We start from the raw sequence: 13,569 nt of genomic DNA, 5'->3' as shown, positions 1-13,569 counted from the left end.
AACAGTAGATTTGACCATGACGATGTTCAAATTGACACTGACATGTTCAAAGTGACACAGGAACTGTTATTTCTAATAGTGCCTCTCCCTCCTGTATCTTTCAGATAAGACCTTTTCGTCAGTTGACAAGCATTGCAAATGCCTCCTCCATTCCGACTGCATTCTGTGCTGTCAGCCTTCTGATGTCTTTTGGTAAACAAAGTTCTTAAGCTAATAAAGTCAATCTTTTTACGTGCTTAATTCTTCCTCAACTTGGCAAAAGTATTCATGGGATTTTCCTCTAAAAGCCCTAGGTTTCTTTGTACACACATATGATATCTCTCTCTCTCTCTCTCTCTCTCTCTCTCTCTCTCTCTCTCTCACTCGTGTGTGTGTGTGTGTGTGTGTGTGTGTGTTGTGTGCATGCATTCGTGTATGCACACATGTGAATGTGGGAGCACACGGATATACATGCATGTAGAGGACATAGGTTGACATCACATGTCTACATATGTGGGGATACACATGGGTATAAATACACGAGGAGGATACAGGTTGATATCACATGTCTACATATGTGGGCATACAACATGGGTATAAATACATAAAGAGATGCAGGTTGATATCACATGTCTACATATGTATGTGGGGGGCACATGTGGGTGTGCATGCATATAAAGGACAGGGGTTGAAATCAGGTGTCTTTGATCTCTTTATTTACTGAAGCAGCATCTCTCACTAAACACAGAGTCTGCTGATTCGGTGGTCCAGCTAGCCAGTGTGCTCTGGGCAGCCACTGTTTCAACTCTGAGTGTTGAGTATAAGTGGGGCACCAATCCTGCCCAGACAGTATGTCAGTGCTGGGAACCCGAAGCCCGGTTCTCACACTTGTGCAGGAAGCACTGTGCCTACCAAGCTATCTTGCTGATCCTTGTATTAGTTTTAATAAACTCTCATAGTCAGGCCTCTAATAGGCTTTGATTATCTTTTTATGTAGCATATAAGGCAATAGTCAAGACTTATTTCTTTCCAGCTCCACTCTTCTTCCATAGCCTGAGAAGACCACCATCTTCTCCCTAGAGTCCCAGCGACATGGATGTGGAGCCCATATTTGCACAACTCTGCCTCTTGGCTCCATCAATGTCTTTTCTACCTACCCATGTGTCAGTACACCATTGTTTTATTTTGCTTTTGGTTATTTTGTTTTGTTTGGTTTTTGTTTTGAAGGCACGACTCACTTAGAATGAGATACACAAACCTGAAGGGTAGGAACTTCTCCGGCTCTGAAAGACTAAATTATAGTCCTGCTGTGATTATAGCAGCTTGCCATAAACTTAATAAGATCACAGAGGATTCGAGAGCGCAGGTCAGTTACACAATACTATAGTGAGGTGTCTGAAGCACTGTGTCCTTCAAGAGGCTCAAGTGGAGAATCTTAGTTATTCCCGGGTTCCTGGCCCCATTTCCCCATATTCGAAATTAGCAGTCCAAATGTCCCTTTGTCACTTCAATCTCTTCCAAAGGTTGATGGGACACGGCTGCGTCCACTTGGATAATTCTGTATCTTCCTACCTAAAATCCACTGTTTCATTGCACGTATAATATCTGTTTTGGTGTTTAAGGTTATATACGTTCACAGGTCCTACCTTGGAGACCATACTTTTTACCTACCATATACACACACAAGCAGACAAAACTAGCCAATGTGTGGTGACTCGAATGAGTTCGGTGCCCACGGGCTCACATATTTGCATGCTTAGTCCCCAGTGGTAAACTGTCCAGGAAGGATTTGGAGGTGAGGCCTTGCTGGTGGAGGTGTATCACTGGGAATGAATAGCCTTCAAGGTTTCAAAAGCCCATGCCAGGCCCAGTGTCTCTCAGACTATAGATCAGAATATAGATCTCACCTACTTCTCCAGCACCATGCCTGTCTCCCTGCCACCATGTTCCCCTCCATGACCATGATGGACTAAGTCCCTGACATTGTAAACATGCCCCAAAGGAAATGCTTTCTTTTACTGTAAGAGTTGCCTTGAGCATGGTGTCTCTTCATAGTAGTAGAATGGTGATAAGATAAATAGCACCCAGACTAACATAGAAACATATCCATCACTCCATGCCATAGCCTTACGGGTACACAGACACAGAAATAGCATGGCTTGATGACAGACTGCCATCCACTGCACCGTCCACACGTGCACGAGACAGATGACTATTGGCCACCATACTGACAACAGACTGTGGCTTCTCGGTTCTCCTTCTGAATGAATCTCACATGTCTGTGGACATGGGTTGCTCGTTTTCTGCCACTTGGTGTATAACCTCCACTGATCTTAAGAAGTAACCGCTCTTCACCATGTCAACGGCACATTCATAACCTAAATGAACACTGCCCGTATAGGATGTCCAGTTAAATTTCAATTTCAGATCAACAGCAATCTACTTTACTGTAAGTACATCTTCCGTCCTCATATATTCACACCAAAGGAATCGCTCAGGAATCACCTGAGGTTCAGCTGGGTGTTTATATTTTTATTCACCACATCCTGTACTCTATGCATCTCTTGGTCTTAGTCAGTATAATCCTCATTGTTCTACCCAATATAAATTAGTTCTTCTCTTCCTGTGTTTACTCAATCCAGTTCAATTACCTTTAATAGGCAGCTCCATGGTCATTTCTCTTTGGCTGCCAATCACCTGAGTGCTGAGCTGAAAGAGTGAGCCTTACACAAAACAGCTTACATGGCGTCTCTTCAATACTTCTTTGGATTGTGAGATTTACTGTTCTGCCCTTCTCTTTATTGACTTTGTTTGAACACACACACAGCACATTCTTTCCAGGGTGTGGAGAACGTGGTGAGAACGCAGAACAATTCTTGGTACAAAGCGTGTGGCCACTGCACGTCACGCGCTGCACCTGCCAGGATGGGTGGGGCGGCTGTGTACAGAGGGGAGTCCGTAAAGTATCCCAACAGAGCAGTCTCCTCAGGGTCGGAGAACATGGAGTACTGCTGGGGCTCTGCCTGAGTGCCCTGTAAGCAGTTCTAGGTACCAATACAGACACAAAATAGCAGCAACAGGTCCCGGGCTCTGTGGCTACTATGTGCTAGCCCCACTTACAGGTCAGGGAGCCAAGGTGTTTTAAAATATCACCACTCACAGAACTGTCCCCTCAGCAAATAGGCCTGCCAGCCTACTCAGTAGACTTCGGTCAGGGTCACTTAGGCCCAGTGTTTGAGAGTAGCCTAGGCAACATGGAGAGTGCCTGGGGGGAGGGGGGAGACAGAGACAGAGACAGAGACAGACAGACAGACAGACAAAGAGACAAAGAGATAGACAGAGACAGAAACAGAGACCCAACCCTTCCTCACCTTGGGCCTCTCTGGTATATGCTACCTCTATTCCTCTGCTCTACTGAGTCTCCCCAACCTCCTGACAAGGCTGACCTCCTACTTCCCTTGTGCAGAGGGATGACAGCCTCTCCCCAGCTAACCCTGGTAGAGGCTACTCATCTTTGCTTGTGTGGCTGAGGTAATGTCAGAGGCTGCCCTCTCCTCCAGTTGCCATTGGGAAATGATGCCTGCGGTCTCCACCCCACTTTGCTCCTCCCACTCTTCTCCCTGACGCCTTCCCTCAGATCTACATCCCAAGCTCCACACTGCCCTTCAGCATCAGGGAAGAGCTCATGCTGGGCCATTTCCCATTATACTCATTCCTCATCCCCACCCCAAGCCCGGTGGCTCTGACCTCTGACTTCCTGCTATTATGGGTCAAGAACCAGACTGATCCTCTCAGGTCACTCCGCATACCTCTAAAGCCTCTGGGAAAGCACTGACTCACAGCCCAGGGTACTTCCAACACTCTTGGCCTTCCTTCCTCATCTCCCAGTTCCCACCGTACCCCACCCTGGAAACGACATCGCCTGGACTCACACAGATGGAGAACCTCCACTGCCTCCCGTCACAGGGAAGCTTCCAGATGGTGTTTCTCATACAGCAGCCCCACAACTCGCACAGGCCCTGACCACGTGGTATGCAGAGACACCATATGATTTATGCCATGGTGCTGGGTAGAGCAGGGGTGGCTGCTACTCCAGAAACTCAACTTGATAATGAGCCATCTCAAAATGGGACCCCCCATCTGTGAGCCCTGACACAGCCATCTTCCCCTAATTTCTGCCTTGAACAGACAACTCTTTGGTTGCTGCACGTTCTGAGCTTCTGAGTTTTGAGGCTTTGTGTTTCTTTGTTTGTTTCTTTGTTTATGAGATGGGGGTGAATGCAGCCTAGACTGGACTTGAACTTGTCATGTAGTGGAGGAAGGTGATGTCCCTAATCTTCCTGTCTCTACCCTCCCCATAAGGTCTGAAATTATAGGTATGTAATGTGCCACAATGTTTTTGATGTAGGGTCATGTTACAAAGCCCAGACTGACCTTGAACACAGATCCTCCCACAATAGCTGTCTGTCTGTCTGTCTGTCTGAGTTTGTTGTTGTTGTTGTTGTTGTTTTGTCTCAGCCTCTTAAGTGCTGGTTATAACATGCCATCATGCGCTATAAGACTAAAACGCTATTTTGTTTTATGCAGTAGAGAAATCTTCAGAGGAGAGTGACGACTGCTCCTTTGGTTTAATAAGTCCCACAATGCTCGTTTTAGAATGCAGACCCTGAATTCTCTCTGGGAAAGAAACCCAAATCAAAAGAGCCTAAGAGTGTTGGCTGTATGAGAGGCAACAACTGGCAATTCCATTTTCTCTATCCTGCTAACATGTGAGCAAAGGTTATCAAACTGCTTTAACATCCAACGTGTGAGGCAGAGCCCACCTGTACAACTACCCAAGTACTGTCATGAGACATCGAGAGATGACCCAGACATATTTCAAACATATAACAACAACATACCGGGATTCACTGACACCTCAAAGCCCATGTCTTCTACAGCCGTCCGGAGTTCGTCCGAGCTAACTATTGAGGGATCGTAAAGAACTGCTCCAGTCCCCTCTGCCAAAGAGATGTCTATTTGCTGCACACCCTTCATCTGGGACAGCATGTCTTCCATGGGCTGAACAGACGTGGCACGGGGAATGCCAGCGATGGTGAGTACCGCAGTCCTGCATGGGCCCGGCTCCTGCTGTCTCTGGGAGGAGCCAAGGGAGGGGACACTGGAAGATCCACTCTCCTTCTCCTCTAGGCCATCGGGAAGGGATACTTTAAAGTACCCGGGTGGTAGTGCCTCGATGGCTGTCTGTAGGAACAAGGGGGTGATACAAGAAGGGTCATACTGTACTTGGGCACTTTTGTTCTCCAAGGACACATGAATATTTTGAACCCCTGGAAGTTGGCCTATATTTCCTTCGATATTCAAAACACATGATTTACAGTGCATCCCGTCTATTCTTAGTGGGAGGGTGGCCAGGTGGCTCTGCTTGTGCCCCGGGGTCTCCAAATGATTGGATTTCTGGATAGGAGGGACTGCTGCTCTCTTTAGGTTAGTGCTTTCTAACTTGTTGATATCAATTGGTCCCAGCCTTAAGGGAGCTGTTCTGTTCTTGATGGCAGCTTCGAATCCCATGTCGCAGATGTGGTCCCTGAGGTCTTCGGGTTGAATGAGGTAAGGCTGATATGTAATGACTGCCTCTTGGTTGCTTAGGGAGACTTTGACTCTCACAACCCCTTGCAGCTTCCGGATCTTGCCTTCGATGGAGCTGACACAGGACTGACAGGTCATGCCCTCTACCCGGAGCTTGACCACTGCCTCCTGGGCTGGGGAAGACCTGGAAGGCCAGGAGGCAGCCTTTCCTTCTACAGCACTGGCCTCAAAGCCCATGTCCTCGATCTGAAGGCAAATCTGCTGCAGGTTCAAGACTGACGGCACATATTTGACAGTGGCGCTGCCCTGCTCCAAAGAAACCTTGATGCTCACAATGCCTTTCAGACTGGAGATCCTGTCCTCGATGGACTTGACGCAAGAATGACAAGTCATGCCCAGGATGCTAACCACACCGGTGGTGGCTGAGGATGAGCAGGTGCTGTCCAGGCCCCCTTCATAGCCAACGTTATCGAAGGCGAAGCTCTGCTTCATTGATTGTCCCCACGGTCGTGTGGGCAAAGCAAGTTTAGATAAGATCTAAAAGAAAAGGAAATAATATTATTCTTACAGCTGGGTCTCTTTGGTAGGAGTTTTAGGCTTGCACTGCCAATCCCACAAGCACCCACGGACTGAGGAAGCGTCGTGAGCACTTCCCCCCAGGTTCCTGGAAATGGATTGTGAGAATCCTATAACTCTACAGAAGGTCTGCCCCTGGGCTTAGAAATCTTACTGAACCTGAGCTGAGCTGGAATTACTCCTGAAACCCCATTTAAACATCAACAGTAAATTGCCCAAAGTCTGAATCCCAACCCCCATGCGGCTGTCCAACTTACCTGACAAGTTGTGGTAACAGAAAACAAAGCCTGAAACAGCCACTCAACAAGAGAGAGAATGTTTTCACATCATGCAGCCTGGCACTGCACATCTTGTACCAGGGGACAGCAGGGCGAGTCTACCTAATCTTCCCCTACAGGCACCATCTCCAACCCCTAGATTTGGCATGGGGCCCATACCCAGTGCCCCAGCTGCTCTGGTCGGCCCTGGTGTGCTGCCACCATATCCAGGTTTTGGTCAGGGCACATACCCTGTGCAGCAGCCCAGACCCTTCCCCTACCGTATGATTTCATTCTTCCTGCCATATCCAACTTTCAGGCCCAGGCTACCCTAGTGAGTTTACTAGCTTCTCCCTTCCACAAACTATCCTCAATCCCAGGATCTAGCCCAGGTCCAAATCTAGTGCTCCCCACTAGTCTGGTCAGACCAGCCTACCCCATCCCTAATCTCTAGGCTTAGACCAGAGCATATATCTAGTGTACCAGCTCAGCACATGTCCACCTGACTTCATCCCACCCACACCATATTTAGACTTCAAGCTGAACCTGGCCCAAAAGTCCTGTGCTCTGTCCCAGCAAACTATGTTCACATCAGACACAGAACTAACAAATGATGTCCACGTGCCCAAGTCTCGTGACAAAAATACAAATACGAAAAATACAGTATTCTAGCCACACCAAATCCACCAGTCCTACAGAAAGTTTTCCAATGAGAATTACCTAGATGAATTCCAAGATACAAAACTTAGAACGACCATAAACTTCATCAAAAAATTTAAAGCCCATCCCCAGTAACACACCTCTTCCAACAAGATCACACACTCCTAATCCTTCCCATACGATTCCACCAACCTCAGACCAAGTATTCAAATATATGAACCTAAGGGGGCCATACTCATTCAAATCACTACAAAGACAGAATTTGAAAAACAGAAAACTCAGAGGGAGGCTGTTGCAGTAAAAATAAAGAAAACAGCAAAACTGGTTCCTGCATGTACCCTGGATGTTCCTAGTTCCAGCTCCAACCGGCCATTAGAACTAGTGATAATTCATCTCAGATTAGTATCTCTCCCAGCGTCTCTCTGCTGGCCACAAACTCTCTGGTTCCAACTACCCGGTAAAATCAAGACTCAACAAACTGTAACCCAACAACCAGATTTACATGTTAAATTCTCAATTCACATTACATCCACACAATAAACTTGATAAGGATACAAACCGCCCACCTAGATAAGATATAATTTGCTATAATCTAGACAGCACAAAATCCTGTGCACATCCATCGCTTAAGAATAGTCATAACCTGTAATATGTGCAGAGAGGAATCTTAACATCTGCCAACATGTTCTCTCAGCTACCTCCCTCACTCCAGCCTCCTTTGCCTCTCTAAAGCTTCTCTCCCACCCATCCTTCCTTCTTGTCCAATGACAGGCCTCATTTTATCCTGTACCTGCCTTTACCTACATAATGACATCAACCTTCAGGAGGCCTTACAAGTAGAATGGATCAAGTTAAAGCTAGAATATCAAGATTTGAAGATAAAGGCAGAGGATCCAAACCTGCCAAATGAGCAAAGAATATGAATATAAAGCAAGGGGCGGGGGGCGGGGGGGCATGGAAGACACTATGAGAAAAACAAACTGTCAATTAGTCACAGATAAGAGAACAGAATCTCACATCAATGGTATAGGCCAGATCTTCACAAAGATCATAGAAGAAAATGTCCCCAAACTAAGGAAAGACAAGTTCTAAAAACCCACAACTGCCAACCAAGACTGCTATACCCAGCAAAACTATCTGTCGTAGTTGAAGGAAATAGGAAAGTTTACCATGCTTCCTGGCGGTTTTCTAGCTTTCTAAGAGCCATTCTGCCTCACCTAATCTGGGCCACATGACAGAGCAAGGGTTTGGTCTTTATTCATTATTGACAGGAGTGGTAAACTCGCTCTTTCTCTTTATCCTCTAACCTGACCTCCAGCACCCAAAGGGTCATCTCTACCCTTCCTGGAACTACACCAACCACTCTCCTGATTAGCCTGTAAGGGCCCCATCAATTCACAGTGGCACTTGGAACTAGCCATTTTATTTTTTGGCCAAGGAGTACTTTGTTCTTCACAACATTTCCTTTGGTGATGTCTAAGAAACTCTCTGGAACTTCATTCCAGTGAAATGCCCAACTCTGAGGAACACTCCAGAGAAGCCCTGCCCCATTTAGACCTACAACAGGGGCAATAACTATCCCCAAAGACTGCCCTTGGGCTTGCTTTCTTAAAAACTTTCAAACAATTGGGCCTCAAATTATCTATTCAGTTTTCTATTGAACTATCCACTATCCACTTGATAACCAAAACTACTTGCCTGACTTTGTTACATTTGACTCCACAATACTTTATGAAGCCCTTCTGTTTCTGTTAGACTACCACACTCCTTAACTCCTCTCTGCTTGGGGGACAGCAAACCTCAGTTACCTATGTGGGACTCACCCTCCCTCCATAACAAAGATGCATACCTCATTACCACACAACTCTAATTCAATAACTTGTTCTTCCTAATACAAAAAGTCTGTCCCTGTAACCTTTCTGTATTCATTTCTTCAAATATAGCCATCTCACACTTTATATCTACACAGCCTTTCTTCTCTCCTTCTTGTATTTTCACAATACACCTCCACTTCAGAGACCCTGTTAACTCCTTGCATTCATGCTCAACCCTCAACCCTACAACTTAACTCCCTGATGTCCCCTTATCTTCACTGACTTCCTGTTCCCACTCTTGTACTTCAATAGAGGACCTCACCCTATATTCCTTTCAGCATATATGTGCTAGATTGAATAAAAGTAGCCCTATGCACTCATATATTTGAATGTTTAACCAATGCTTATCAAGGAGTGGTGCTACATGTGAGGGATTAGGAGTCGTGACCTTGTTGAAGGAAGTGTGCCACTGGGTTAGGCTTTAGCATTTCAAAAGTCCAAGCCAATCCCAGTGTCGCTGTCTTCCTGATGCCTATGGATCCAGACATAGAACTCTCAGTATCATATCTACCTGCATGCCTCCATGCTCTGTACCATGATGGTAATAGACTAAACCTCTATAACTGTAAGCAAGCACTAATTAAATCATTTATTTTATAAGAGTTGGCCTGGTCACGGTGTCTCTGCACAGCAATGGAACACTGACGATGACAGAAGCTGGTTCCAGGGATGGAGTGTTGCTGTGACAGGTTATACATGCTGTTTGTTGGGACTTTGGATTAGGGAAGAAATTGAATGCTTTAAGTGCAGCTTAAAGGGTCGTACTAGTAGAAGTATGAAAGACAATGTTGAGAGCCAAGTAGATTATAACCATCTGGCGCAAGAGATTTCAGAGTAAAGGAATATTAATAATTAGCCTAGAGACCTTCCTCTTAATATTTCAGGGAATTATGTGGGCCTGCTTTTTGCCCTTGCCTGTAAATATCTGTCTGAGGCTAAATTGTAGAGTTTTGGATTAATGGCTTTGGGGGAGGAGATTTCAAGACAGTCTAGTATTGGCTGTCACATGACTATTAGTGTTAGCTCTTAGGAAGACCTATAATGAAAAAGAGCAAGCTGAGTAAGGAAAATACAAAATGGATAGTTTGAGGGGAAATGAAGCACCAGGACATGGAATGGAGTTAAATCCAGGGAGATAAAGAGCTTTAAGAAAAGCCTGGTGATAAATAGACTAGAGGGAGTCGTACCTCACTGAGGGGCAAATACTCCACTAAGCTTCCAATTTGTAGAAAGGAATTATAGGAAAGCAAAAACAGTGAAGGAAACCATCAAAAACAGAAATCTGGTATAAATGTAATTGAATGAGTCGGCCATGGTCCAGCGCTAGCAAGCAGCAGAACTTGGCAGCTTTGGCCATGTGGTTCTGGTTTTAGAGTGAAGGATACAAGAAAGGGGTTATGGGCTCTCCCCCCTCAGCTCAGGAAGGCTGCTAAGGCCAGGTGTGTATCAGATGTGTCCCTGCCTGGAGGCCCAGAGAGGACATTGCACAGAGTTATAAAGGTGACACTTGGATTGCCTCAGAAACCCCAAGTTGTTGGAGATGACAGAGTTGTGAAATACCTGCAAAGGAAAGCCACAGGCTGAGTATGGAAGCAGCCCAAGAAGGAGAAGTGTGTTGCAGTCAACAAAGCTGAGTGGGAGATCTGAGGAGCACTCTGACGTCAGACATGGAGATGCAGAGGTTAGAGTTTGCCCAGTTGGTTTTCAGACCTTTTGTCCAGAATTTCCTATCTCCCTTTCCTCCCTTTGGAATACTAATGTATAGTCTTTATGATCTGCCTTTTGGTTTTGATTTGACAGGGAGTCATGGTTAAGAGATTGCCATGAGTCTTAGGAGAGACTTTGAACATTGAACTTTTAAAAGGGTTGAGATTGTGATAGACTACAGGGACTTTTATAGTTAGAGTGAATGCATCAGTGGGAGAAGATGTGTCTAATCTGGCAGACTTGATGCTCCAGGATAAGGGAAAACCCAGGGGTGCCCACCCTCTCAGAAGAGAAGGGGAGGGGGGACTGGAGAAGGTCTGAATGAGGGAGGGACCTGGAAAGGGGTCAGCACTTGGGATATAAATAAATAAATAAATAAATAAATAAATAAATAAATAAATAAATAAATGAAACAGCTGTACAGGAAAAATAAATATAGTTTAAATGAAGTCATTTAGCTATTCTACATTTGTTAAAAAAAAAAAAAAAAAAAACACCACCCCAATAGGGTCATATATGTGAATTCTTGGTTATTAGGGAATAGCAGTACTTGAGAGGAATTAGGAGGTGTGGCCTTGTTTAAGTAGGTGTGGCCTTGTTGGAGGAAGTGTGTCACTGAGGGTAGGCTTTTGAGATTTCAAAAGCCCAAACCAGGCCCAGTGTCTCTCTACTCCTGCTGCCTATGGATCCAAATGTAAAAGTCTCAGCTACTTTTCCAGCACATCTGTCTGGATGCTGCCATGCTCTGCACCACAATGATAATGAACTAAACCTCTGAAACGTTAAGCCCAAATAAATTCTTTATTTTATAAGGGTTGACCTGGTCATGGTGTCTCTTCCCAGCAAAAGAATGCTGATTTAGACAACTAGATGGAACAATACCTAATGCCTCCAACTGACTCTTAGATGGATGCTCCTTTAAGGGGCACAAAAGGACTTGTTATGCTATTAGACAACCTGTGCCCCAAACATACAAGGCCATATGTTACAGAATCTCACTCATAACCCACCCACAAACACCTAACAGGCTGAATTCATAACCCTCATACTGGCTAAAGGTACCATAATCAACCTGTACACACGAAATATGGTATATTGTGGTGCAGGCATCTGGTGGGCATGAGGTTTTCTCACTCAATGTGTCACTCCAACTCAAAAATGGCATTTTTATACAGGAACCCTTACAAGCAACCTGGAAGCCCAAACTAACCACTGTCATTCCCTGGAGGAGACACCAGCCAAATTCCCAATGTCTCAACTGCTAATAGTTTTCCTGATGCATATGTTCAATAAGCCCACACACGCTCACCCTTCCAAAAACTAACACTGCCCACCTGCTACTACAGCTGAGCAAAACAAATGGCTAATGGGATGGGTCCTGGTAGTGTCAAAATCAACTGTTAATCTTACCTAAGGCTCTCAAACAAAAAACCCTTTCAGCTCTATATAATCTCTTCTACCCAGGACCTCTGGCCCTCACTCAGATCCTGTGAACATGGGATTACCTGTTCCCACAGGACAGACAACTGTTACAATAGGCTTCCTCTGTTTGCAAAGCCTGTGGAACCACTAACCCCAACACTCTTTTCCCAACCCATCAGGCAGGCTGATCTGTCCCAACTTCTGGCTGGCGGATAGATTTAATTCAAATGCTCCTAAACATTTACAGGATGAGCTGAAGCTTTTCCCACCAGCAACAAGAAGGCCACTACGGTGGCAGGAGCCATCACCACAGACATAACTACTCAGATCTGGCCTTCCCAGTTCTCTACAATAGACTATAGCCCCGAATTTAATTTTCAAATATCTAATCACACTCTTTAACACTGAAGAAAACCTACATATTCTATGCCATTCCCAATCCTTTGGCAAAGTGAAACACATGAACTATAGCTAAAAGAATCCCTAACTAACTCTCTGTAGACTTGCATTTAGACTGGAACCTTCCCATTGGTCCCTATAAAGACCTGCTCCTCCATATGTAAGTCCATAAACTCAAGCACCTTTGGACTTTCAGAGGGTAGGTGCCTGGTAACCCCAGGATCGTCAGCCCCCACCTTTCAATGCTCACCTCCCCTGCTCCGCCTTTCTCTCCTCCAACACCTCAGACAAATCCTTTGGACAAACATGGACCAAATACTATTACATCATACCTTCTACTTAACCTTAACCCTTATCCTGAGGTTGGACAATGGGTATACTTCAGTGCTCCACACATGGAGCTGGCAGTCAAAGTCACAATCACTACGTCTGCAGCAACAAAACTCCAAGGGCTCCCTACTTGGAAATCAGACTTGAGACAGGGCTGTCCACTGTTCAAATCCTTTTCAATGTTGTCCACAGAGCCCTAGCAAGGGCAATAAGAAATGAGAAGAAAACTAAAGAGATACCAATAGGAAAGGAATAAGTCAAACTCTCCTTATGTGCAGATGACACAACACAATGAGATCCTATTCGACTGAAAAGAAAAATGAAATCATGAACTTCACACATACATGGATAGAACTACAAAAGACATATTGAGCGAGGTAGCCTGGGCCCAGACAGACAAACATCACATGTTCTCTCCCATCGGGGTTTCCTGGCTCCGGATCTCCAGATGTGAGCACACATTCTGGGGTAATTACAGGATCCAGGGAAGTTAGAAGGGACTAGGGTGGGGGAGAGGACGAGAGAGGGAAATAGCAAGGTACAAATAACAGGAAGGGAGAAAAGGGGAAAATAAGGAGGGCTTAGAGTCATAGATTTTTCAACAAAAACCCCAGTACCAGGTATGAGGAACTCCCTTTTGAGTTGTCAGTCAGGAGAGACCAAGAAACTCCTAAAACAATACAGGCTTCTGCTTCTGCCCTTGGCTACCTCCCAGAGGTGGAAGCAAGGTCTCTACTGCTAAAGACACCATGTACTTCAGACACAGGGCTTCGTGC

At 45.4% G+C, this 13,569-nt stretch overlaps 1 protein-coding gene across 3 annotated transcripts in view; it reads right to left on the bottom strand.

Annotated features, from left to right (window-relative positions):
* The window catches only part of Atp7b (ATPase copper transporting beta), a 75,991-nt gene that overhangs the window by 33,573 nt on the left and 28,849 nt on the right, over positions 1-13,569 (bottom strand). For all 3 annotated transcript variants that reach the window (XM_032918680.1, XM_032918679.1, XM_032918678.1), the window contains exon 2: positions 4,881-6,105. In XM_032918680.1, coding sequence (XP_032774571.1) covers positions 4,881-6,105 — 1,225 coding nt within the window. The remainder of the gene's footprint in view (positions 1-4,880; positions 6,106-13,569) is intronic.

This window comes from Rattus rattus, chromosome 13 (assembly GCF_011064425.1).
Source record: "Rattus rattus isolate New Zealand chromosome 13, Rrattus_CSIRO_v1, whole genome shotgun sequence".
NCBI classification, from domain to species: Eukaryota; Metazoa; Chordata; class Mammalia; order Rodentia; family Muridae; genus Rattus; species Rattus rattus.
Note: the sequence above shows the minus strand (reverse complement) of the source record. Positions and strands in the feature narration are given on the sequence as shown.